Source organism: Tauraco erythrolophus, chromosome 9, assembly GCF_009769465.1.
Source record: "Tauraco erythrolophus isolate bTauEry1 chromosome 9, bTauEry1.pri, whole genome shotgun sequence".
NCBI lineage: Eukaryota > Metazoa > Chordata > Aves > Musophagiformes > Musophagidae > Tauraco > Tauraco erythrolophus.
This window is the reverse complement of record NC_141473.1, coordinates 22648006-22674167: the sequence shown is the minus strand read 5'-3', so window position 1 is coordinate 22674167 and position 26162 is coordinate 22648006. Positions and strand designations below refer to the sequence as shown.

Sequence of the window (26162 nt, the reverse complement as noted above, 5' to 3'; positions counted from 1 at the left end):
CTTCATTGATCTTGCAAGGGACACTCCCTTTAAGCCAGGAGCTTGGGCTGCCTGAATGACACCAGGCACACATTGTGTGGAGGAGCTAACAGGACATACACTGAAACCATGCCAGCTGGGTTAAATTAGGTGCTTGTCAGCTCCTTTTCACCATCTCTCATGTCCTGTCTCCACCAGGCTCACCACTGAACTCATAGCACTTAGAGACACAAGTAGACTTGCACATGAACAGGACTACAGCCCTTTTGATTCCCTTTTAGAAGATAAATAAAGAGAATTGGTTGGTCTAACAGGAGCGGTTGTGACAATCTTTCCCACATCCTCTTTAAAATCTAGAAGCTGGCAGTAATCCAAGCTCATAGCAGGAAGTTTTCAGCCCAAGTTCTGCCCTCATCCTATCATTTGACCAACAAGGTGAATTCCCCTGGTCTTAAGGGATGTCTCTGACTTGAGGGCCAACTCAGAAAGCTATTTTAGCAGACCAGTTTGCAGCAGTAGAGCTCAACTAGATACATACCTCTAACTGAAGCTTAAAAAGGTAACTTACAGGCACCCCTCAAGAAAAATGCAGACCCACCTTAGGCAAAGCATATTCCATCAGAAAGGCAGAAGCTTGCTGCAACTCTTGACTGAGCAGAGCAAGAACAAAGTTCTGGTCCTTCAAGCTTGCCTATTTTGAGTTGTCCCTTCACCGCTAAGCTATAGTGGATAACACCTCCCAAGCCCCGTGCTGCAGTGCTGTACAGCCATACCGCAATCACTCACAGGAATATTTTACAGACATGAGCACAAAAACAGTACTGGTTTGGGATCCTTACCATTGATGTAGTCCTAGGTTTCTAGCTCCACTAGACATCCTGATGGCATAAAGCTGTGTCTCATACACCCCTACAATGCAGTAAAATGCTCTTTCTGCACCTGCAATCAACCTGTGGAGAAGAAAGAGAACAATGAGCATTTCACAGCTAGAAACTATCCATGACTTCTAATGAAGTGATGGCACATACACTTCAGTAGCCATAGCCTCAAACCATCCTATCTACTAACCCTGCCACAGACCAACAGTTGTCAGGGCCCTGGGGGCATTAATAAACCTCAGTGGCCCCGACTAGCCTTGCCTAGACCCTCCACTGCTCCTGACCATTGGCCTAGGGGCTCTGTTTAAGCTCAGCCTGGGGCTCTTAGCTCCTGTTAAACAATGTTCTAGGAGTGTTTGTCTCCAGTGTAGCTTAGTTTAGCTAAACTATTCTCATTTTGGGCTATGGCACTGTTGATCTAGACCCTCTCCTGTAGGTTGATGTCCTAGGTGGGCCTCAGCCCTGCCCTGTCACCATGGCTTGTTGATCACAGGGCTGTGCCTGATCCTGGTTGCCCCTGATGGGCACTGGCCAGGTATTGACTGGCTGGTCTCTGACTGGGGAGGCCCTTTCCCTTTCAGGATCAGCCACTCTTACTGTGCCCTGACACAGCTGTCATGTTGACCCTTCTCTTCCCCATCTTGCTTTAACTCCCCTAAGTGCTGAGACAGCAAACTCAGGCTGCACTGGGCTCAGGGGCTAAAGAGGTTTGTCAGAGCAACCACCCCACCGCTTTTGCTGTGGTGGTGTGTTAGGGAACCTGTTTTCAGGCTGCAGGCTCCAAAAGCTGTGCGTTGTTTCCCAGGGCAATGCTGACCCTGAGATCTGCATCTGGAAAAGAGCCAGCTTTTCCAGCCACTGAGAGGCTGTAGTGCCCAGCCCTGGCACAGTGACTGCTGTCCTCCAAGCAGGTTGAAGTGAGCTGAATTAGGTGCAATTCCTGAATGGTTCTGTGAGTGGCTCAGCAGAGATGGCCCTGCACTAACCAACTCTTAAGGCTCTGCCTTGCTACCAGATCTTAAAGGTAGGAGAGTCTTCACCTTTTCCATGTGAAGCACAAGCCAGGAAAAGGTTGGGATGCAATAGAGGCAAAACAGACACAACCGTGTCTTGCTTCTGTCTCTATTATACCAGTGTCTGCCAACCTCCTTGTGGTACCCAGAATTTGTCTGGGCTGACTCTCAGCCCTCCTCCGAGCCCTGCTACTAGCAGGTTCCTGGGGAAGTGACTCAGCCAGCCCAGCTGGATTAGATGAAATTGAAAACATAAACAGAGGGTGGTGTGGGAGCAGAGCAGGTCCTGCTTGCCAGCCCATCACACATGTTGCTCAGGAAAGATAACAAGCAATCCACAACACAACTCCTCTGAGCAAGGACTTGACATGAGCTGGGGGCTCCCAGCCAGGTTTGTTTTGGCACAGAAAGCCTTCAGCGAAGGCCAGATGTAATTGAGCGTTGCGCTCCCTTGCTTGCTGGTGCTCCCTCACCTCCTATCCAGAGCAACACCACTATTTCAAAAAGCCTCCTTGTAGCCAACTTCAATCGCAGTCATTCACTTACAGGGGCAATACTAAGGGACTCCCTGCCACATGCCACACTTATATTTCACAGCAGGAATTCAAGAACAGAGTAAGCACAGGGCTGAAACCTCCTGAGGACAAAATGAACTCTCCTGATCTAGAAGCAGAATCAGTACTCCCAGAGCTTTGTGTGTCCCCACTGCAGGGGAAGGAAGGGCTGTCCCAGGCCATGGTTGGGTGCATTCTCAGCTCCTTTAGAAAACTGAAAATTCTTGCCTCGCTTCTCTTTCTGAAGACAGGCACAGCGTTAGGAAGCCCTATCCCCAAACCAGCCTCCACATTGGGAAGGAATGAGCAGACCAGGATGTATAGACAGGTCATTGCTTTCCAGGCAACTTGGGGCTTGTTCCAGGGAATTTGGGACTAGGGATCTGGGACTTGTTCACTGTATGTGGGTGCTGCCCTTTTGCCAGGTGGATATTTTTATAGTGCCTGTTGCCAGCAGTGATCAGCAGCTTGATGCTGCACAAGGTGGCAGGGCTCAGATCCGAGCCAGGGACGGGGTCACCCCTCCAGGTCCAGCTCTGAGGTGCGGTGCGTCAGCATGAGTGCCGTACCGACGGCAGTGCCGGCCCCGCAAACCCGCAGCGGGCAAATAGCAGCGTCTGTTTCTGCAGGAGACCGGCCTGGAGTCGTTATGGCAACTGCGCCGGCAGGAGCCCGGGCAGCTTCTCCGCGGGAGCTGCCGACAAAGGGACGGACACCGCTCGGTCCCCGGGACTACGGGTGCAGGTGGGCACTGGCGGGGGAGCGAAGCGCGAGGAGCCGGTTGGCAGGGTGGGGGGATGCGGGCCGGGGGCGGCGGGCCGCGGGTGGGCAGTGCTGTCCCGTCTCAGGCCCTGAGGGGAGGGGGACAGCCCGGTACCGGCGGAGGAGCGGAGCCCAGCGGCTGCCGTTCGGGGGTGCTGCGACAATGGTGAGCCCCGGGGACCGGCCTCTGCCGGGGGTCTTTCCGCTCCTGTGGGCGGAGAGCGGGTAGCAGAGTCCGCTGGGAGACCAGCGGGTCCGGGCAGGGGGTTTGGAGGACCGGGCCGGAGGAGTCTGGCGAGGCCGGGGGGCGGCGCCGTCGCTCACCGGCAGCGGCGGGTCTCGGCGGGTCTCGGCTCCTCGTGGTGCTGAACGGACAGCGCCGCCGCGCTGCGCATGCGCGATGCCGCCTGCCGCGGGCAGGGGCGTGCGCTGGCGACTGGGGAACTGGGGCAGCCGGTGCGCACCGGGGAACCGAACTGGTGTGCGCCGAGGCAGCCGCGAGGCTGGAACAACCGGTGTGCGCTGGGGAGCTGGGATCGTGGGGAACTGGGGCAGCTGATGTGCACTGGGGAACTGGTATGCACTGGGGATCTGGTGTGCGCTAGGGAGCTGGGATAACCGGGCAACTGGGACAGGCGGTGCGCACGGGGGAGCTGGGGTACCCGGGCCGGTGTGAGCGCCGCGCCGCTGGGAGAGGCCTGCCGAGCCGCTGGGGCACCAGTGGGACTTGTGACCGCCGAGCCGCGCTGGCCCGCCCGCAGCTCCGGAGTCGCTCTCCTCCGCCCGGTGCCCCGGCCTGGCAGGGCCGAGCACTCTTCACGGCCCCGAGGGCTGCCGCTGTCCGGAGGCTCCTGCTGGCTCCCGGCCAGTCCCCAGTAACTCGCGCGCTGCCGCCGGCCCGAGGTGAGGAGGCGGGGCCGGGGGCGTGGCGGCGGGACGCGCGCACTTCCGCTCGTCAGCGTGACGTCAGGCCTGGACGCCGGCGTCGGGGTGAGGCGCAGCGGGATGGAGCGGCCGGTGGAGCCCTGGTGGGGCGGCAGGTACCGGGCCGGCGGCGGCGGGGCCGTTGGGTGCGGGGGAAGGCTGGTGCCGGGCTGCCGCCTCGCCCAGGGGCTCTGCGGGAGGGTGCGTGAGGTGCTCAGGCCCCGGCGGGGCCCCTCACTGCGGCGGGAGCCGGGCCCGGGGGCAGCTCTGCGGCCGAGCGGGGCCCCGTGGGGCGGCGGGGGAGGAATGGCTGCGGGCGAGGTCCCCGCAGCTGCGGGTTCTGGTGGGGCTGAATCTAACGGCGGTCTCCAGCCGCAGCTCGGGGGGCTCCGAGCCGCAGGGACCCCTCGGCTCCTGCCCTTCCCCGTGCTGCCCGAGGCTGCGGCCACCGCAGCGACCTTATTTCTGCAGAGATGCTGTGTCCCCGCTCCTCGGGGTGGGGAAAGACTTCTCCAGGGGGAGCCCGGAGCCTTGTTGCTCCCCACGGGAAGGAGCAGGCGCCTGCCCTCTCCCCCTCGCAGGGTGCCCGAGTGGCTCGGCACTGGATACAAGGCACTAGCCGCCAGGTAGAGTGAAGCTCAGCCGTGAAAGCGAGGCACAGCTACCGGGCAGGCAGTGTGGTAATGTTGCAGCAGTCACTTGCTGCTTCGCTGAGGGACAGGGACTCCTTAAGCAACTGGTGGAAAGCCCCACCCGAGCTCTCCTGGAGGGCAGTGCAGGCAGGTGGACTGAGATGCCTAAGCAGTGAACGTCCCAGGCTGGGGAGGAGGTGACGCAGGTGGCAGGTGTGTGTCCTGCCGATGGCTAGCCAAGGGCTTTTACCCTGTGGGCTGACTGTGGGAGACGACGCTGAGTCTTTCTTTCTGGCTGTTCCTCCTAGAGGCACCTGGCAGTAGGTGTGAGGTGATCTAGCCTGGCTCCCGCTGTAGCCTGGCTCCCTGGCATCTGATGATGAGTTTGACCCCCTCCAGGGGATGCCTCCTGGACCTGCCTTGGGAAGACATCTTGGTTCCACATATCCTCTGTCATCTGCCACTGCAGCAGCTCCTGAGCCTGCAGAGGGTCAGCAAGTCGTTCCAGTCTCTCATCCAGTTGTACCTGGCCAACATGCGCTGCTTTGACTCAAGCCAGGTATTGGATGGCTCTGAGGCTGGGGGAGACACAGACGGCATACTGCTCTGGAGCTAACAGGGGAGCATCTGACTGTGGGGAGAAGAAAACCCTGTCAAGGAGGCTGGTTTCTGCTCTGGAGCCTGGGTTAATGGCTCGAGTGTCAGACTGGACAGATGGGCTCAGGGAGGAGAGGTGGTGGTGATTCAGGCCCCAGCAATGCCAGTGTCTTTAGCAAGAGGCTTTGGGAGGAGTGAGCCTGGAAGCTCCACCCAGGCCATTATGGGGCACCGGCTGGCAGAAACACAAGCCAGCTCCTGAGTGGCATGGCCTGTCAGTCCTCACAGAGGTTGTGCAACAGGGTGGGTCTCATGGGAGATAACTCTGTGACTGGTCTTCAGGAAAAGCTTGTGCTGGCCCTGGAATACACTGCCTGAAACTTGAGAAGACAGGAGTAGCTACTGTTCTGTGAGGACACAGAGTGGTCTAGTAAAGAGTTTTTGGAGAGCAGAGGTGTGGAGCTCATCACGAGTATATAAATGCAGGGATGACGATGGGGGATGGAGAAGCCAGAGCATCTTCTACCTTGTAGCAGTAGTCTTGGCATGAGGGGAGGAGAGCCTGATGGCAGGGTTTGCCCTGGGTTGAGGACAGGGAGTGGCTTTGGTCACCACTGTCATAGTGGAAGAGAGGAGGGGAGAGAGTATTTGGTGAGAATCAGGCTGATCTGAAACCCTAGGGGAATGCCTCATTCTTCCTGGGTTCCCCACACAGATCGGACCTGCCATCCCTCGAGCTGCTTTCGTTAACCTGCTGAAGGACAATGAAGTACTGCAGCAGCTGGCGCTTCAGAACTGCTCTGACTGGCTGACGGACAGGGAGCTGCTCCCAGTCATCGGGCAGAACCGCCACCTGCACCAGATCCAGCTGAAGGGCTGTGCCCAGCTCAGCCGCCACGCACTGGTGGCCATCTCGCTGAGCTGCCCCAACCTGCGCCGGCTCTCCCTGGCTCACTGCGAGTGGGTGGACAGCCTGTCCCTGCGCAGCCTGGCTGACCACTGCAAGGCGCTGGAGGCTGTGGACCTGACAGCCTGTCGCCAGCTGAAGGACGAGGCCATCTGCTACCTGGTGCAGAAGTGCAGCAAGCTCAAGTCTCTGTCACTGGCTGTCAATGCCAACGTGGGTGATGTGGCAGTTGAGGAGATTGCCAAGTGCTGCCCTGAGCTGGAGCACCTTGACCTCACGGGGTGTCTGCGAGTCAAGAATGACTCCATCAGGTACTAGGCAATGTGGGGAGCTGAGGTGGGGATGGCAGGTGTCTGGGGTGGGGAAAGGAAGAGAATTTGAGTGAAAAGTCAGATTTCTTCATGCTAAAGGCAATGAGAGCTCAGTCTAGGGGAGAAGCCACTAGCAGGCCCTTCAGGAGAGACACTGTGGGCTGCTAATAGCAAATTTCCCAGGATGTCACATGGAGGGTGGGTCTGCGATCCAACCATGTCCCATGAGTTTCTCTTGGACCATCAGGGTGCTGCTCCCAAAGGATGGTGCATGTGTAGCACAGTTGTAAGCACTGGGCTGCTGAGAGTAGAGAAGAGGGTGAGTGCTGCACTTAGGAGTCCTGGCTTGCAACCTGCATGTGCTCTCTTTCTTGGCAGGGTCCTGGCTGAGTACTGTCCCAAGCTGCGCTCGCTGAAGGTGAAGCATTGCCACAACGTGGCTGAGTCCAGCCTGAGCATCCTCCGAAGCCGTGGGGTGGAGCTGGATGTGGAGCCTCCGTTGCAGAGGGCTCTTGTTCTCCTGCAGGATGTGGTTGGCTTCGCCCCTTTCATCAACCTCCAGATCTAGAACTGCTGCTGCCGGGGAGGGGGGGATTGATGCGATGCTGGGATCCCAGGAGGATGCTGGAACCAGCTGCTGTGGAGACGTGCAGAGGGAAAGGTTGGTCCTGTTGGCAAGGCTGGCCCAAGTGGGGCTCACTCTTTCTTTCCTCTGGGGCTGTTTAGCAGCCACTGGGTGTTCGTGAGCGGGGTTGGTGCCTACAGGGAAAGTAACTCCCTCTGCAGTGGTGTGGAGAGAGCGAGTGACTTGCAGGAACACCATGGTGCTGAACAGGCCTTGGCCAGGCCACCTAACAGATAGGATTTATTATTTGTTGTATTTTAAATCTCTAAGTGGCAGCTGTCCAGAGAGCAGGAGAGTGTTTGATGGGGACTGTCCCTTGGGTTGGGTGTGCAGGGCATGCCAGCAGAGCTGTGGAATGAACCAGGTCAGCTGGACCAGAAAGGAGAAAAGCCACCAGCCCTCCTCTTGGGAGAGGGCAGGTCCCTCTGGGCTCCAGGAGGAGGAGCGCGGCTCCAGGAGGAGGAGCCCAGCTCCAGCCTGCAGCCACTGGCCAGCCTGGCACCAAAGGGCTGGCATGGCCCCAGCACTGGCAGTGTGTCTGTCCAGGCCTAGGGCACTGGTATAGGCTGGTGCAAGGTGGGAGTTATTTTCAGGAGGAACATGCTCCTAACTGCGTTTTCACTGACAGAAGAACACCAAACCTAGCTGTTCCAACACTGAAAGCAGTTGGTCATTGCTGTTTATTTCTTCCAGCTTCTGACTTTAGTGCCGAGGCCTGCTGCTGTATCCTGCTCTGTGCTGTGTGGCTGGAGCTTTAACAGTGGTGAGAAATGGCAGGAGCCCCGGCCATGACGTCAGCTGGAGTTTAGATTGCTACAGGTTGTGTTAGCAGGGAGTGCCTAGCTCTGGTCTGGAGTTCAGCCTCAGCCCTTGTATCCGCTCAGTGGTTAACCAAACAGCAGCTACATCTTGTGGTGCATGTGATGAAGAGAGTAATTAGGGGAAGAGAGGATGACCCTGATCCTGTCTCTGGCCCCAGGAGGGACTGGAGGCGGTGTCTGTAAAGCATGTGCAGGCGCCAGCTGAACTACACACCAACTCACATCATCTTTATTAATACTGGCACTCAATTTAAAGCAACAGTGCACACAGACTTGTAAAAAGCTTGCTGCAAAAGCACAAGCCACATCTTAGATCTAAAAATGTCCCATGCAAGGAATAGCAGAGAATGCCTAGGCCCTTGGAGAGCCACTGCAGTGTGCCCCTGGGGGCAGAGGGACGGCTACACAAGGAGAGAAGTCTCCTTGCTGGGTTAGTTGAGGAAGCTGAAAGCAGCGTCCTAGCTCCCAGATTAGTTCCAGTTAGTGGCAGATGGAGGAGACTCATCCCTAGTGCCACGTCCATCCTGCCATGCCTGGCTGGTGAGGTGGAGGCTGAAGAGCAGAAGGACCTGGCTGTCAGTGGAACTTGTACTTCCTGGCTGGTTTGAGGCTGATGTAGGTTCTCTTCACCTCCTCGCTCTCAGGCTTCTTGATGTCTTTGTATCTCTCTCCCTTTGTACTCACCACCTGGTTGTCAATGTAGCGGATCAACTTCTTGGGAGCCTGGAGAGGAAAGACATTAACACCAAGTGGATGGACAGCTACACTGCTAGGGAAAGGGAGGGGTGAAGCAGAAGCAGAGCTGTGCTCAGGGAGGTGAATGCAGGCAGACTGAGGCGGGCTGCTTTACCATTCTTTGTGTTGGAAATCTTGGCCAAAACTGGGAAGGAAGCTGTCTGATGGTGGGGGGAGCAGGAGCCATGCTAGTCAGGAATGGTAGGAACTGACAGACTCTGCAGCACCTTAGCTAAGCTAATCTTCCCTCTGTGCTGAGTAGTGGGCTCTGTGAACAGTCCTGCCTTTGGCCTGCCCTGTTGCTTGTTGGACTGGAAGCCTGGTTTTTAAACCTTGTAGCCAAAGGATATTCAAATTGCTGGTGCACTGGGACCACTCTTCTTACCTCCTTGGGTGGAGCTGGCCGATGCGTTTTCTGATCGTCTGCACTATCCACCATCATGTATCTGAAAGACAAGCATTTAGTGAATGCTGTTAACATGCATTGCGTGGGGCTATTCACAGCCCATGTCCTTTCTCCCCTGGCTGGTTTGTGGCTGTGCAATGTGTCCTACTTGCCTAGAGTGCAGCTAGGAGCACTTAACCTTCCCCTCTGGGTGACACAGGCAAGAAGCATGTCATCCTTCTGCTGAGAATCCAGCAGGATTCTCCTGGAATAGCATCTTTGGCTGTATGTGGAGGGTATTGAAAACTTAGGCTGTTGAGAATGCCGATAGCCTCTGCAGAACTGAGAAATGTGTTGAGGTCTAGTGTGCTCTGCCATTGGGGCAGCTTTGCTACTTCTCAGCCCAAGTGATGGCAGCCAAAGGAGACAGAGGTGAGGTTACAGGACCAAGCTGGCTGCTTTTGCCCTGAAGAGATGGTGTTCCTTTCACACTCCACCTACTACTCTTCAACGAAATGGGTCTGTGCCGGAAACAACTTCATAAAAGCATCATCTTGTTCCCTATGTAACCGAAACATCAGGGCCCAAGCATTTGCTCGCTGAGTTACTACTCTTGAGACTTTGGTGCTGGTTTAGCAGGTGGACAGCACAGCTGACTGTAACTTCTCCCTTAGTAGTTAGTATAGTTGTTCCTGTGTATCTTCAGCTACGGTGATCTGCTCTCTGTACCTGTGCTTGAGTGATGTTTAAAGTACAGGATGTTGCCAAAACGTCATTAAAGTGAAGTTCCCAGAAACATAACTAGCAGCTGGTGCTTTTTTTGTTCCCTTGCCCGTCTCCTGTGCAGGCTTGTTTCAAGAGTGACATGCAAGGACAGGGACTGCTAATTCTGTCTGGATGCCATCTGCCTTGCTTTATCTTCCCTAGCCCATCGACTGTTTATTCTGTCACTGGGGAGAATGTTAAGTGGTAGAAAAGACGTGGCTGGACAGACACGTGGAATCTGCATGCCCGCAGGAGGATACTCATGAAAGCTGACATCTTAAAACAGATCGATGAAACCACAGCATGGGTTCTTCTGTTGAGAATTAAATGCTTTTGGAAATGAATAAAGGTAAACCAATCTAACACCGCTTTCATTTCCAAGAAGTCCAGAGGGGGACTTCAAAGAGGTTTCTTTAAATGCATGGAATTCACACCTTCAGCAACTGAAGATTCAATCTTCCCAGTGTTGCTGTACAGCCAGTCTGTTAAAGATATCTTTAGCCTTGTTTGGACTGTCTCCAAGGACGGAGGTATGAATGAGTTGCTGTAGTTCTACAAGTCACAATGTGTTGTTACCTGAGCTGCAGCATGATGTTTGTGCCTTGAACCTTTAACTGGGACCTCAGCTGACAGTACTGTGATTTACATTATGCCAGTAGGATGCTGAAAGCTTGCACACAGCCAGCGCTGGGACCCAGCTGGTGCAGGTAACCTGTTTCTGTGCCAGAGCTCTAAAAGAAACCCAAACCTGTGGGTTTTTGTCCCCCACCTGATGATTGTATTTGTGCTTCGATGTGTTCGGCTATACCCAAATCAGCTTCATGGCATCCTTACTAAGCATTGTACACTCCCAAGTTCTTTATAGACCACATTGTCATTCTGACCTTCCCCCAACTGCCACCTCTTCCTTTACTTGCAGTAGAATAAGGGATTTTTTGCTGCTGGGTACTTACTTCTGTAGGATAACCTGTTTTAGTTCCTCATGGTTGGGTGCTCTGCGGGGCCGTGCCAGTTCCTGGGAGGAGACAAGGTGAGTGTGTGAGTAGCACAACATGTGGGGTATACAGTTACCCCTCTGCTAGCTTGGTGAGCCCAGCTGCTGGTGGAGCACTCCAGCCCCTGTGGAAAAGGGGGTGCCAGCCACAGCTCTGCTGGGGTGCTGGCTCAGCCGTGGGCACACCTTGTACTCAGGGACCCAAAGAAGGGAGAGGGGCTGTTGCTCTGGGTGATCCTCCTGGCTCATTGCATGGAAAGTTCCTGCAGTCAAAGCTTCTGTGCAGCAGACAGCTGGGCCACCTGTGTGTCCCTCAGCCCTGCCCTTCTCCTTGGCCTGCTGCCACCCAGCTCACAGTACAGTACAGTACCTTCACACTTGCACCTGCTGGGCCAATTTCCACCTTCTCCTCCACAATTAACTGCACTGCCTCCTCCAAGTTCCCCAAGGCCATGGCAAGTGCCTTCTCTGCCTGGCTCACAGTACATGCTGGGAACATCTCCAGTAGCAGCTCCACCCCATCCTTCAAGTCATCGTCCTCCTAGTTGGAGCAAGAGAGAGAGGTAAGTTTGCAATACAGCGAGGAGAGGGCTATTGAAAAGGGCCCCTCTGGTTTTGCATTGTTGGGAAATTCAGTGTCCTGGTTTCAGCCCGCCTAAACCATGACATTCAGCTTGCCCTTAGCTGAAGGCCCTCTCTTCTTACAAGTGTGACTAAATCCTGTTCCTGAAGCTAACAGGGGATTGTATGTTTGCAAGGACAAAGCATCACTTCCTTAATCTCCTCCTTCTGTGTTTCAGCTTTCTTTGAAGTAGGGCTGCTGTGAACTGGCTCTCCTGTGTGGCCATGCTATGTGTCTCTTTAGGAGTAAGCTTTCTGGACACTGTGCTGTGAATGCTTGAACTCCTGCTCACCTTGTGAAGTTCTATGTGCTTGGATCAGAAAGGGAAAGGACTGCTGAACACAGTGAGCTGTGGCTACATTGGAAGGAAGCGCAGCAGCATTTCCTAGAAGGCTGTGCAGAGTGACTGCACTGCAGAGCAGGAAGACATCAGTACTGGAGAAACAGCAAGTAGAGTGTGGGGGAAGGATGTGGAGGGGATCTGCCAGGTGCTGCAATGCCTGTAGCATGGGTCACACTGAATGATGCGGCAGCATCAGCAGGGGAATCGTGCTGCAGGACTGCTGGGCCAATGACTCGGTGCTGTATAGCTCAGTAAGCGCACGGCACAGAAAGTCACTGAGGGTGGGGCTGGCGTCTTTGGGACTGACACTCGGACATGACTGCTTCCTGTGCAGATACTGCATGATTGCTGGGGAGAGAAATAGTGATCCAGCTCAAACTGGCTGGCTAGGGGAACATGGTGAAGTGGGGTGTAGCCTGGACTGCAGACGTGTCCCCATGGTGCTGCTCTGGGATCTCTGAGGGCACTGGGACAGGTTCTCTCAACCATCGCTCTAGATGTGTCTTTCCAGACACTGGAAAGGATCAGCCAGAGTGATGGCTCATATTCTTCCATCAGCACATTATTTTTTTTTTTCCCCCTGCTTACTGACAGAGACTTGCTCAGGCCATACAATGAAGGAGATCACAGACACCAGTGATGCTGTCACAGCCTATGTTGTGGTTCCTTCCAGAGCCAGAAAATGCCCTGAGGTGGTGCTGGTAGCCTTGTGCTAGGTGACTGTCCCCAGTGCTCCTGCCCCTCTGCAGCGTGCTCATACCTGGGCCCCAGCTTCGTCTGTTGGAGTGCACAGCCCTTCCCCATTGCAGGCTCCAGCTCCAGACTCCTGGCCCTTGGTCAAGTCTTCAGAGGGTGCTTCACTTCTGCTTCCCACAGCCTTTTGGCCAGGTTTTTCTTAAAGACATAGTGATATCTCCTGAGGAACAGTGCCACTGAGGCTAGAGCTCTGTGCTTTCTGTTAGCATTAGGTTGCTAGTGCACCATGTACTAAAGCAAATCCCTTCTTAAGTGACAAGACTGGGAATCACTACTGTTCCTCCTGCCCTCAGCAGGGACAGCTGCAGCTCCGCTCACACTGACCTGCAGGGAGGCAGTGCTAGCACACGCTGGAGTGCCCAAGCACTGTGTTTCCAGGCCTTACTGGGCGTGGGCTGCTTGTGAATTCAATTCTACCTGTCAGTTCTCAGCCCTCTACCACCTTAGCTGTGGATATTTAAGGTGTGTTTGTTACATTTCTAAGAATTCTCTGGTGTTTGCTCTAACTTTGACCTAAGGTGTTTTGATTTTAAATTTGGGAATACACTTTGGTAGTCCCCAGGCTGTATGTTAGCCCGCACATCCTGTGATCAGGTTATTATGATGCATCTCTCTTTACAAGCTCTTTCTGTGTCACTGTAAGAAGAATCATTTCAACTCTGTTCTGTCCTCTCTAAAACTGGGATGGCTACAAGATCCTCAAAGTGTAGGATGCAGATGACCGGAGCAGACTTTGTCAAGTTCAAGAAAGCAGCAAGTAAGATAAAAGACAGGACTGTCTGTTCTACACCATGCAGCCTTCTGGCAAGACAGCAGTGATGTTGCTAGATAAGCAAAATCCAGACTGGTGTATCTTGAAAGGTTTAATATCCAGGCACTTCACTTGTCTGTTCTTTAGAGGGAAGTACCTTTGGGGCTGATTAACATGGCAATCCAGCTCATCTGTGGATGCTGAGGTTAGAAAGGGCCATTGGGATAGCATAGTCTTCTGCAGTCCTGCATAGTGCAGGCCAGAGCACATCATTGCTGATTTTGCACCTGTGATGGGGTTCATGGGTGAATGGCAAGTGAGCTTTGAGGATGCTCAGTCTAGTAGTGATAACATGTAATCAGCTGGATTCTTTATTTGATGATACACCTGACATGGGCTGCCCAGTGGTAGAGTCACTTAGGCAGATGGCTATCAGAAGCAGGCAGAAATCCTCACTTTCAGAATTAACCTACAGTAGAATTTCAACAAGCAGCCCTGTACCCTGTATCTGCTCTTTCTTCCTTACTACTCGGGATTTGATCTCAACAGAGGTGTTTGGAGTTCTGATAAGTGTTTTTCACTCCAGTATGTCTTGGAGAGTATTCCATATGACTCAAACCTTGTATGTGTTGATATCAAAAACCCAACTTAACATTAAAACCAAAACCTATCAATCAATTCAGGCTACCTTATGAGATCCTAACTGTGGCAAACAAGACTGTATTTTAGCTTGTGATATCACTCAACTCCAAACACTAAGACTGGAAACATGTGCAGAATATACTGTCTTGTGCTGAAATTGTCTGTGTAACTCACCTTTGTTGCGAGCTTCACCAAGCCTTTCTGAGAGGGAGAACATCATTTCACAAACATCCTCACTGCAAGAGACAGAAGCTGTGTAATTAGTGTGAGGAATAAAGGTAGTAGCCTATCCTACTTGGCTACCTCTTCATAGAAAGACAAGACTTGATGGGAAGCCAATAAACTAAACTGGTATTTCAGATGGCCAAGGACTTACTTGCAAACTATACTGGGATCAGCATCTGTGTATTCAGATGAAGACTGACTTAATCATAATGGCACAGGTTTGGTACTAATACATCTTCAACTGGGTATAACAAAAGAATTTACGGTACTGAGGGGCTTAGGTCCAGGCCCTCAGTGCATGGCATGCACGTACAAAGCAGTAACATTTCACATACCTGTGGATTTCTGCAAAACCAGGGATATATGCCTCCATCATTTCCACAAAGGTGTCCATGTCAAAATTCTCCTCGGAGGACTCTGGTGAGCCCAGCTCTTCCAGGACACCCGTGATGTACGAGAAGAAAACATCATCCATCCCACTGGAGACAGAGAGAACACAGGACATGGCAGCAGGGTCAACAGGCCCATTTTTACTCTCTCCCCATCCCCATTCCCCCTAACCTTGTGTCTTTCTAATAGAGCAGCAGAAGGACCCATATGCACAGTATCTTATGGGCAGATCCCACCAGTAAAGCCAGGTAGCAGGTGGTCAGTGGTTGAGAGGGAAGCATTTATGGATAAAATACTGCATGCTGTCCTGCTTCCTGGGCAGCACTGAATGAAAGCCCCAGTGTGTGCCCAGAGGCTTTGCTCCTGTAGGTGCTTCAGCTGAGCTAACCAAAATATTCCAAATGCTCAAACCCTGACTTTTCTATGCTGACTAGTGTTTCAGGTGAGGTCATTGTATTCTGTCACGTTGCAATTTCTATGGGATGCAGTATTCTCTGCTTGCTGCTCTCCACACTTGTGTCACTGCTGCCACTGGCTGCAAAACCAGCTGCCGTGTTTCAGCCTCAAGGTGGCTGTATCTCTGCATGCAGGCAGAGTTCAAAATAGGGAGAGCCCTGACACAGCGTTATGTTGCTCAGAAAGCCCTTCGAGAGCACTGTGGAATGAAGAGAATCCCATATTCTAATGTGTATTACTAGACAGGAAATTAATCATCTTGGTCATCAAAGAAATGACATTGCTAGATTGCAATGCTAAGTTGAAGCATTCCCATCAGAGCCTGTGCAAATTACCTGCATCCTAGATCTGACTTATGGAAAAGCAACACAAAGTACAGGAAAGCTACAGAGTTCAGTATAATGTGTAGAGGGACAATTAATGCAGAGTTCAAGCTAGAACAATGATATTGCATCTTCCTATCTCAACATACCTGAGGTCTGCTGCAGGGATGTGAGACTGGATGAAGCATGTCAGTGTGTCTCGAATGATTCTTTCAAGCTCCATGTCTCTCTAAACCTTTTTATCTAAAAAAGAGGAGGAAAAAGAAAACTCCCTGTAATTTCAAAGGCAAGAAGTACATCAAAATATCAACAGGATCAAAAGGTAAGTATGGTATAGGTGCTGGTGCTCTTCACATCAGAACAATTCACAAACTCCTCCAATAGGTCTTGTCGTCCCTGGGTAACAGCAGGCAAAGATATCCACAAAAAGCAGCAGTATGAGGATTCACTGGAAATACCAGCGTAAAGCAACCCAGTATCTTGGGCCTCTCCTGCTTGTGTTGATGCTGGCAGTATACAGTTGTACTGTACATCTGAAGTGTCCCCTCCAGAAAGCAAAGCTGGAAACGCAGATGCGTCCAGCTGCAGGACCTCAGAGACACCTCCTGAGCTGGAACGCTGTGCCTGTCTGGTGAGGAAGTGGTGAGTAGTGCGTTTTCGTGCTCAGTGCAGAAAGGGGTGGACCTTCTAGCTAAGAGCATTCGCAGTGATGCTTGGACTCGGGAACGAGTGGGAGGAAGGGTAATGTCTCCTAAAGAAAGGACAACCTAGAGCGTATTTTACAGGGAAATACCAAGCAGGGCACAGACAACTAGTCTGCCAGCCAAAATATCAAAGGTCTCCAGGTCAGCCATGGACTGCCAGTGGAATCCTGCCCAAACAGGAGCCCGTTGTTGTGTTCAGTAAATGAGCCATTCTGCAGCTGGTGCAGCTGCAACAAGGGGCGCTTGATAACCCAAAACTCAGGGGAGTTCTAAGAATCACAGAGCTCCTACAGAAGCAATGGCAGAGTGAGGCTGCCCACAGCCCTCCTTCAGCTATCACTATGGGGCCTGGACTGAATTGGGTGGAGAAAAGCCATTCCTTAACCATTCATTACCCACTGGTATCTACAAAGCTGCTGGGTGGACAAACACTTTAAGCACTCAGTTCTTCCAAGGAAGGAAACTAGCCCTGCACACAGAGAAACTGATGTGTTCATCAGCCATAGGGCTTCCAAAGGTTGTTACGCTCCCATCAATGCAGTTCCCTCATTCCAACCACACCAGCACCTGACCAGGTCTGTTTGACACAGAACTCGTGGAGGAGTCGTATGGGTTGCCAAGAGATAATTCCCATGTTCCCACGAGAAACAAAAAGGTTTGGTATTTCCTGAGATGAGACTTCCAGAGCTAGCAGGATATAAACAAAACCACCTCACGGCACTCAGCACTGCTCTTGCAAGACCTAGAGAGAACCAAAGCCCAGCAGCCTGTTGGGGGGTCCATCTGCAGTCTTGGGCCCATTCAAGCTCTGCACTGTGCTTGGGCACCATTGCAGGTGCCAAGAGCACACATGTTTGTGGCTGGCCAGAGAAGCACACCCAAGCCAGCCAAGCCTGCCTCCAGCTATGGTTACACTGAGGCTCTAGGGATTTGGCTCTTGATATTGAGGGAGAAAGCTGCAACACAGGCTTATGCAAAAGTGCTCTGCTGGGTATATGGCATCTCACATTGCATCTCCCTGCAGTGATTCTCCATCAAATATTCCCAGTCAGTGCTCTTCTACTCTTCAGGGCTTTGAACAAATATAGGTTTTCTATCTGAATGACCATCTCTTACTGAATCTCTGTGTCAGTGCCATTCCCTTGGGGCAGCAGGGAGAGAAATACAGAAAGAACCTCTCAGCAGTGGGACATGAACAGTGTGGCATACTCATATAGAAGAACTGCCCCAATTTTCACTGTGTTCAAAGATAAACAGAAAAGCCATCTAATCACCTGAACTTTCTTGCAGCTGCTATTAGTATGAACCCTCCCACTGATGTAGACCCAGTAACTAAAAAAGAAAACAAACCTTCTTTACATGTGCCTCTCACTTGGGGAAATGAAGAACGAGCTAAAAATGCTGTACCACTACATGACCAACATACATGTATTCAAACACAGCACGTGCAGAAACAGCCAGAGGAAGGCATTATCAGAAAGGATTACTTGCTGTTTCTGTCTTAAGCTAAAAAAATTTCTTTGCCTTCGGTATTTTTAGTTAGAAAATTCCCATTTCACAGCATGTGAAGAAGACAAACTTTTTCAGGTAGGAGCTCTTCACACAAACACCCAAAGTGAGCTCCTGAGCTGCTTTTATTTTTCAGCCTTGCAAGGGTCCTTTGTTTGCATTTTTCTCACTTTCGCAGATGTCATGGCCTGCAAGTGCGGAAGCTGCCTGCAAAGACAACCACATGTAAAAACATCTTCCTGCTGCCCATTTGTTGGTTTTGTGTGTTTTGTGTGTTCTCTAAGGGTGTGACAGAACCAAGTTTATCTTTGCCATCTTTGCAACATGCCCCAAAAAAAAAGGTTAGCTTTGTTCTATCCTTCTCAGACATCAAAAAGCCAATATTAAGATTCTGAATCTCACTGTTGGCAAGAATACTGTCCTGTGCAGCATGTTTCCCCCCCATTTTAAGCTGAATCTGCAAATGGTGGCAACCACCAAGCCCCCTGAACTTGCAACTACAAGAAAAGTAATTTTCTTTTTTACAGAAATCAGGCATGGAAAATCAACACAGAGCAGTCAAGATTTCTTACTAAAGTCACTACTATCAAGAATAATGCTTATTTCCTTCTTACTCAGTCTTCATGACATCCTGGGAACTGGAAGTCTAAAAGATTTTGTCCATTTCCAAGAAACAGGCCAATATTCTAGAAGAGATAACTGTATAGTAACCAATAACATTTCCTGACAACCCAATTACCTGAACAACAGAGCACAATTCAACATGTCAAAGGCACTTTTGTGAGGTCCATAAATTAGCTGCTGGTAATTTATTCTGATCAATAGAACAGGCAAAGTCACTCATCTCCTTAATCAAAGGCACTTGCAGACAAGTGTCAGAGTGGGACAAGAGAAATGCTGAAAAAAAAAATTCAGCAACAGGAGTATCATGGCTACAGCAGCCAGTCACTAACTGGTCTTGAATCCATTTCCCAACTTCTGACAACCACAAGAAATGCTGGTGTGAAGTGTGTGAAAATATTCAGGCATTTTCCGTGGAGTTACCATGCAGTATCTGAACAAAAGCTATTTCCTTGTGTCTATGACAGGAAAGAAGGCAGCAGGTTTTAACCATTGGGTATAAATTCTCTCTGGTATCTCAGACAAATCCATCGACCAGTACACTCGGATTTAAGGTTTACATCCAGAGAAGTCAAGCTGCCACCTTTAGCCTGCCTTTGAAGAAAGGAAACCCTTTAAATGACAAAAGCACAGTCTTACATTGAAGGACAAAAAGCAGCTAGGTGATCAAGTATTTCTTCAAGGGTCAGCCATTGACCTTTCACCTGAAGAACCCATCTCTGCTCCTGAAAAAAACAGAAGCACCAAGAGAGACAAATGCACTTGCATTCGATCATTTATTGCCGTGAGGCAGAGGTTTTATTCCCCGGTAAACAGGCCTTACAAAGCTTGACATCTGGAGGATCTGTAGTGCCCAATGGTTTTGGTCAAATGAGGCTTGTGGAAGACAAGTCCTGAAGGTCCTCCGGCCTTTCAGATTTGGTGGGTATTTTCTTGAAACAGACGGAGCTGATTAAAAACCTACATACAAATATTTCAAAATCCTTCAAGGAAAAAACTGATGTTGCTGCATATTCCTCTCCACACAGCCAAGTTTATAATTACATAACTCAGGACACCAAAACACCTTCTGCATTATACCTTCAAACACCATTTTTTCTAGCCGTGAGCTGCAATAGCTAAGGGGGAGGTTTACTAAAAGGGCTTATCCTATGTGCACAGTTTTGTGGAGGAGTGATTTATAATGCACAGAATGATCTAAAACCCAAAGGCAGGAGAAATCACTCTCCTGAGAGCTCAATTTTACTGAAAACGTGTTACCATCATTTTAAACTTCCATCCATAATTGCAATGTGGACTTTAAGATCACTTCAGTAGTTGTCAGCTGATTCAAACATATCTATCAAAGTCTTTCTGCATTTTTTGTCATTATAATGTGGGCTCTGCTTAACATGTTGCACAGAATCTATTTTTAAAAACATATAGTCAAGAAATGGTATTCCTATTGCTCTGCCCTCAGCTAGAGCCTCACTGTTTTGCACTGTCAGAACAAGAGACCTTTGACCCTAAAAACTGTCTTCAGACAGTTTTTAAATGCTGGGGTTTGTTACTAAAGAGTGAGCAGTGGAGCACTGTATGTAATCTCATTAAGAGAGGCTTGGTTTGAAATATCAGGAGTGCTTATTTGATCCACATAATATCGCATGGCATACGTTATTTCCTCACCTCAGGCAGAGAAAAGAGGTATCAGTTCTCAAAATGTGAATGAGAAAGTCATCCATTTTCTGTACTAGATACTTTGGCCAGCAGCTCAACAGAGTTTGCCACCTTACTGTCGGTCTTAAGAACCTAGTAATCTCCATCACCCTTGCATTTTCCTTCCTAATATGTTAATGTCAAATCTGGGCTTTTTTTTTTTTTTGTAAAACAGCTGCAGAAATGATACCCCTCTAAAAGTACCATTATGCTTGTGGTGTCTGAAATATCTACTTATGCTATATTCAAGAAAAGTTGGCTGCTTTGCATACAATTCATATGGATCTGCTTTCCTTAAAAAAAAAAAAGGTGAAAATCTGAAACGTTTGCATACAGCTAGATCATTTCCAAAGGCTCTTTCAACTCAAATTTCAGTAATCATTCTCAAATGGTCAATGTGATGGGATAAGAATGATTGATTGTGCCTTGGACTCTTTATTAACAAGATAGACTTGAGGAGAGCAATTTAGAAGAATGTTTCTGAGCTAACAGGAACTGCCATTCAGATGTATATCAACTTTTATGAGATCATAAATTTGCCTACCGATGACTTGAGGTTTCTGCAAGTGGAAGAAGATGGGTGTTGTATGCCTTGGATGTTTCTCAGAACAGGTTAGAGAAAGTGTAAGTAAATCTGATCTGTCTGAGGGACTGACTAAGACACCTTGAGAAGGTTCTTTTAGCTCAAGTTTCAGTAATTATTCTTAAGTGAGTAACGGGACAGTGATGGTTCACTGTGCTCTCTCTGAAAACTTGTTACAAGTACAGAGCACGTCTCATGCAGTTCTCTGTGTGTGCATGTGCACGCGTGTGCCTGTGCTTGGGGAAGCGTGGATCCCTGGGACATAAGGAGCTCTCAGCGTAGCCTGTGACACACAGCCTCAGAGGAAATCTCTCAAAAGCCAGATCTGCAGGACAGAGAGCAAGCTGTGGCTATACTCCACTGAACTACTTTACCTCCTGAAACTTTCCAGGTGAGTAATATACCTTACAGACGTAACATCAGTGCTCCCATTTTTTGTTTTGCTTGCTAAAGAAGTCCCTGAAAGGACTTTCACTGTGTGGTTGGTATGGGAAAGCAGGCCGAGGTCATTGTGCACATTAACACAATTAACTCCTTAATGCTCTAACATTAAAATAAGACTTCTGTTAATAAATTAGTCCCACTAAATTACAGTAATAGAAGATAGTAATGCCAATGGCCAGACTCTTCCCTCCCCTGTCAGATCTATGCTGCACTTGGGTGGTGCTCTGCTGACATGGGGCCCTTACCTGAGCAGAAATATTGCCTGTGTGGGGATGTCAGCTTGCAGCTGGTGTTTACGAAGTCACTTCAGTACCTGCAGAAGAGTCGACGGTCCATCCTACGATTGTGTGGCCCAAGCCATGAATGAGGTTGTCCTTCATGGGAAAAGAAAGCTGAATCAGCTGGAGTGGGAGCACAACAGAATCGTTCTCTGTATGTTGGTGTCTTTATGCTTTATGTCACTTACGACTGTTTCCCCTAATGCAAAGGGTACAGCTTTATCCTTTGGAATAAAAGTACTACATGAAAGGCTAACTTGGATGTGAGAATAGTGTAATTGCCAGCCTTCAAATTCACTGCCATGGTGGGATGTTTTTCAACATTCCTGGTTTCCATAGCAAGGCCTGCAGTGGTCTCTGAACACCACTGACATTCCAAAAGCACTGGTGTCCTCATCGCCATTGCGAAGCAGAACTTGTTTCTGTTAGCTTTAACAAGAGAGCCCAGAAAGGAGCGCTGGGTTTTCCTGCTGCTGCGTGCTGCTGGCACGTCGCCACGGCCGAAGCACCACAAAGCCCCACGCTGGGTAAGCGGCTGGTCTTTATCTCGAGCTGTAACACTGGACCCCAACTCCTGGCTGAGTAACTTTGGGGCGTTATGTTCTCACCGCGCCTGTTCCCCCTTAGTAGCAGACAATGACCACCTCCAGGGGGCTGGAGAGAATCTGGCAGCAGAGTGCCCAAAACAAGCTCCGTGAGCAGACCGAGCCCCCCCTCAACACCACGCTCCCCTCTGCACCCCTTACTGCGGGTGAATTTCCACGCCACTTGCACAACGTGTTTCCTCTCGCCACGGACGGCCGTGCGGTTACACCGCCCAGGCCCCGGCCTGCCGGCGCCCCCTCCCCGACCAGCAGCCGGCTCCCGCACCTGCCGGCGCGTCCCCGCATCGCGGACCCCGGGATTAAGCCAAGCGCCCGGATTACTCGTGCTCCCGCGCTGCCCAAGGCACCGCCACGGGCACGCCGGCCGCGGCAGCGACAGGGGGCTGCAGGCTGGCTCGTCGCTGACCGCCGGCAGCGGTGCCTCGGAGGCCACCGCCGGTCCCCGGGTTCCGGCCTAGCTGGGGTCACCTCCGCCCCGGGCGCCCTGCTCGCCCCCGCGCCGTCCCGCTCCCTCGCTCCCAGCGGCCCCGCAGAGCAGGGCATCGGGCACGCGCCACCGGGGGGGGCGGCGGCGGCAGCAGCAGCAGCGGGGCTGCGGTCACCTGATCGCCCGCGCGCCCCCGCCGCAGCCTCGCTGCCTCCCGGCGCAGGTCCCGCGCGGCGCGGTTGAAAGCGTCACGTGGCCGCGCCCGCCGCCAGTCATAGAGGCGGGCGCGGGAGGGTAGAGCGGCTTCGTACGGCTGTGGTCCTCGTGCCGCCATCTTGATTGTGGGCGGGAGCCGCAAGGCGGCTTTTCCTGGCCGCCGCGCTCGGCTCCGAGCCGTCAGCCGCGAGGAGCTGGCGTGTCGGTGCCGGTGTGCGCTGGAGAGCCCCTCGCAGCGTCCACCGAGGCGGACGGGGTGCGGGTCAGCACCCAGAGTGAAGGCGGAGAGGAAACAGGGCAGAGGGTGGCAGCCGCGAGCACGCCTGAGCCTCGGTGGCACAGAAGTGTCGTTGTGCGGCCCGGGAGCACGGCGGCGCTTTGCGGAGTCACCCTGATAAAGCCTGAGCGAAATTCTCCTCTCTGCCGAGCGCAGGAGACACGTTCCCTGATGGAAGCAGCGCATCTTCAAGTGTTCGGGCAAAGCCGCCCCGCTTTTCGGGGCGCTTCTCCCGAGCGGAAGCTCGTGTCAGGTGGAAGCACCGTGCGGGGGGTGCTCCCCGATCTGCTGTCTGCAAAAGTTGGGAACCGCGTGCAGAGTCTCCTGGCTTTGTTTCCTCTTCTGTTAAAAAGCCTTCTAGCCCCACCCCGCGCTTGGCAGGCCACTGCTTGCTGCTTTATTCTGGCGATTTGGAGGGCTGCGGCACCTTAGAGCAGCCCGGGGCTCCTGGAGAGGTCACAGCAGAGCTGTGCTGTGGGACGGAACCGCAGCTTTTGCCTTGCTCGCTGGCCGCGCCGACCCCTTCCCCGGTCAGGTGAGCGGCTCGTCAATTTGACAACAGTAGGTGCTTCCTGGAACAGAATTAATTCCGCGATGCCAGGTGCTTCTCCGTCATAAAAATCCTAAAGCAGCAAGGCATAGTTATTATCTGACTCATGGTCTTCAGTAGTGTGTTACATAATTACAGATACATCACATTACAAATACCAAACAAATGAGCCTGATTCTGCCTTCGGCAGTACCAGGAAAAATCCAGAGTAACGCCAGCTGGGTAAGGAGCATCACTCAGCACTCACTCCAGTGTCATTAAGAGCAGAGTCTGTTTCCATTGTTTATCTCCATTTAAGTATATACAGTCTTCCCTTCACATTGTATGAATATACTTCATTGTGGGAGTAGTCACAGTCTTTGAATTCTTCTGCTTTTGACTGTTTTTTGCTGCACTTGTCCATACATTAACTGAAATTAATCAACTATGCTTCATTATCTATTCTCCGATCTGTGGTTTTACCTTGGTTTGGGAAATAGTTTGAAAATCCCCCAACAAGCCTGTGATTTGTAGGATGGGTTTCAACTTGTGTGACTCCATCATATAAAGGACATGCTGACAATGCAGCTGCTTCTGCGTCAGGTACTCAGTGGAAATTGGATTACATCACAGTGAAGCGGAAGGGGAATTTTTGAAGAAAATGAAGCAACACATGTAAAGCCCTTAGAAATTAACAACCTTTAAAGTTAAGAGAAACAATTGCAGTTACCTTGTGCGAACTAACTTCTCTCATCAATTCTTGACTGACTAGAATAAAACTTCCTAAACTAATTTATGGTTTGAGAGCATATGGGGTTCTACCAGCTTTTTCACAGGTGGTTCATGGCACTCTATTCATCAGCAGAATTTAAGGATTTATTTGTTTTGCCTCAGTCTGCTTTGTAGTTTCCTTGACTTGCTTGGAAACCTTGAGACCCATCTTGGAAACCTTGAGACCCATGAGAAATTTTGAGAGTTCTCAGGTGCCATCAGTTCAGGCAATTTGTAAATCCTTACAAATCCTATGGTTTGTAAATAATAGTTTTCAGAACACCAACAGACAAGACCTCTGTTTGTTTGTTTGTTTGTTTTTTCTGCTACAAATACTTCAAAGTTGACTGTCAACCTGACCAATGATCAGGGCAGTCTATCCCGGGAGTAATGAAGGGAGGAGAAAACCACACTGGGCTTCGAAGCAGAGGTCTGAGAAAATCTAAGGAAGTTAAAATGCCAAGAAAATTCTCCTATAGCCTCTTAGACTTCTCTCTTTTAGCATACTTTGCTGCAATTTGATATTTCACTGTCCCACTCTACTCCAATCCAAAATGATGTAAGAGGGCAGTTCCTTTTTTTTTTTTTTTTATTTACACTAATGGAAGATGACCATTTGTAGTACTGGTAATAGATACCGGAACAAATATGGCATCTAATAGATCCGCAATTTAAAGTTAATTTCAGAGGGTTTTGACCTAAAGCTTGACAAAAACTCCACAGGGATTCCCTATACAAACACACAAAACACACCCTTTGCCTAGGGTCCAGGCGGAAGGGAGCAACAGCACAGGAAATTGTTCTTGGAGAGCCCTTCTGCTTGTCAATCACAGGCTATTGCAAACCAGGGAGGTTAACACACCATCTAATTATTTGATGGCATTCATATTCTTTCGCAAACATGATGAATAATGCAAGTGTGTTGAATCAAGCCAGAGGAAAATTGTTCCTTCTCCAGCTTATTCTTAACTCCTTGTTGTATAACGTACTTGAAATAAGTTTGTTCGGTGGCATTTTAATATGTGGGTGGATGCTATTTGTATGTAAGTAATTTTAACTGTTACACATGCTTCTCTGTTATATTTGAATTGAAATTAGAGAACAAAAAAGTATCCTTTCCACCTGCTTTTGACCATTGCTTAGTGCAGCCATGTTCTCTACAATGTGTATTCTGCATTTTTTGTCTACTCTAGCTTTGAAAGGCTGCAGTGATGGGGCTTAATCTGAAGAAAGGAGATTGTTACTGGGATGTGTTTCTTGATTTTCTGGCTTCGGTTCCCATTTTTTTTAGTTAATCCTATCACACATTCGTATGTGTCCTTGAGAATGTTCAAAATATTTTCTCTTCCCTGTTGTTAATCCTAGAATATCAGTGCATAGCTTTAATTTTTGTCCACTGCTCTTATTCTTACTAAACCAGACTGCATTTTAATTATGATTCATCTTCAATCCTCTACAGAGACCCGTTTTTGTGATTTAGAATAAGGGTATTTTGAGAAGTCCTTTTTTTCTTTTTCTTTTTTTAAACAGCAATGAGTGTTCGATCTCAGAGCCTTACAGAAATTTAAACAACTCCTGTACATCTCTTTGAAAGCACACGCCGCTCCCAGGTTTTCTGCTCCAACCAAAGGAGATTCCCACTCCCCAATTTCGGTTTTGCAGGAACTTGGGAGGGTTGCTGCTTTTCAGGACAACCAGCAAGACTGGGCTCCTGGGGCCCTCTGCTGGGTGTGTTCCAGAAGGCAGGCAACGAAAGCCCAAGTCACTTGGGAAGTGCTACTGCCACGCGCTCGTATTTCTTTCGCGGTTGATTACAAATGTGCTTCGTTTGAAATCCAAAAGATGTTTCTTTCCGTTGCTCCTGGAAAAAAAAAAAACCCTCCGTGTTACAATTTCGGGGTCTTACAGGTAAATTAGTCTGCATCTCGAGGTTAAAATTAGATTTATTAGAGCCTTTTTATCTTTTCCTTGGTAACAGAAAAGTTCTGCACAAATATATCCTTGGTTATTTTTGTCACTCTTTGCCTCTCATTTAGTGCTCCATGTACATCTTATCACAGTTACAAAGGTCTTGTAGTCAAGTAACAGACAATTCTGACATCGTCTGTGGCAA

The 26162-nt window shown here is 50.4% G+C and overlaps 2 protein-coding genes across 3 annotated transcripts; one reads left to right on the top strand and one right to left on the bottom strand.

The window, feature by feature from the left end:
* The first annotated feature begins 4188 nt into the window (after positions 1–4188).
* On the top strand, positions 4189–7125 carry FBXL15 (F-box and leucine rich repeat protein 15). 2 transcript variants are annotated; one of them, XM_086616685.1, is made up of 4 exons: positions 4189–4226; positions 5142–5301; positions 6055–6557; positions 6936–7125. In XM_086616685.1, the coding sequence occupies exons 1-4, from the start codon at positions 4192–4194 to the stop codon at positions 7123–7125; spliced, it is 888 nt and encodes a 295-aa protein (XP_086472811.1). In that variant the 5' UTR covers positions 4189–4191. The 2 variants fall into 2 exon arrangements, with proteins under 2 accessions (XP_086472811.1, XP_086472812.1); XM_086616686.1 differs by having other exon boundaries at positions 4190–4226; positions 5051–5301.
* Positions 7126–8563: 1438 nt separating this feature from the next.
* CUEDC2 (CUE domain containing 2) lies at positions 8564–22463 on the bottom strand. Its single transcript, XM_086616687.1, has 10 exons — positions 22432–22463; positions 21192–21320; positions 15540–15633; positions 14557–14700; positions 14171–14232; positions 12608–12741; positions 11253–11423; positions 10842–10903; positions 9124–9184; positions 8564–8726 (listed from the first exon to the last, which is right to left on the bottom strand). Exons 3-10 carry the CDS (start codon positions 15611–15613, stop codon positions 8580–8582), a joined length of 855 nt encoding a protein of 284 aa, XP_086472813.1. The 5' UTR covers positions 15614–15633; positions 21192–21320; positions 22432–22463; the 3' UTR covers positions 8564–8579.
* Positions 22464–26162: the final 3699 nt, after the last annotated feature.

What these genes read in the sequence shown, in the direction of transcription:
- FBXL15 (XM_086616685.1), top strand. Translation starts at nt 4,192, where the DNA reads ATGGAGCGGCCGGTGGAGCCCTGGTGGGGCGGCAG. An exon ending in GAGCCCTGGTGGGGCGGCAG is followed by an intron (nt 4,227 to 5,141) that starts GTACCGGGCCGG and finishes GACCCCCTCCAG; the next exon opens with GGGATGCCTCCTGGACCTGC. An exon ending in GTCAAGAATGACTCCATCAG is followed by an intron (nt 6,558 to 6,935) that starts GTACTAGGCAAT and finishes CTTTCTTGGCAG; the next exon opens with GGTCCTGGCTGAGTACTGTC.
- CUEDC2 (XM_086616687.1), bottom strand. Translation starts at nt 15,613, where the DNA reads ATGGAGCTTGAAAGAATCATTCGAGACACACTGACATGCTTCATCCAG. An exon ending in ATCCCTGCAGCAGACCTCAG is followed by an intron (nt 14,701 to 15,539) that starts GTATGTTGAGAT and finishes CTCTGTCTCCAG; the next exon opens with TGGGATGGATGATGTTTTCT. An exon ending in TGGTGAAGCTCGCAACAAAG is followed by an intron (nt 12,742 to 14,170) that starts GTGAGTTACACA and finishes TATGTCTTTAAG; the next exon opens with AAAAACCTGGCCAAAAGGCT.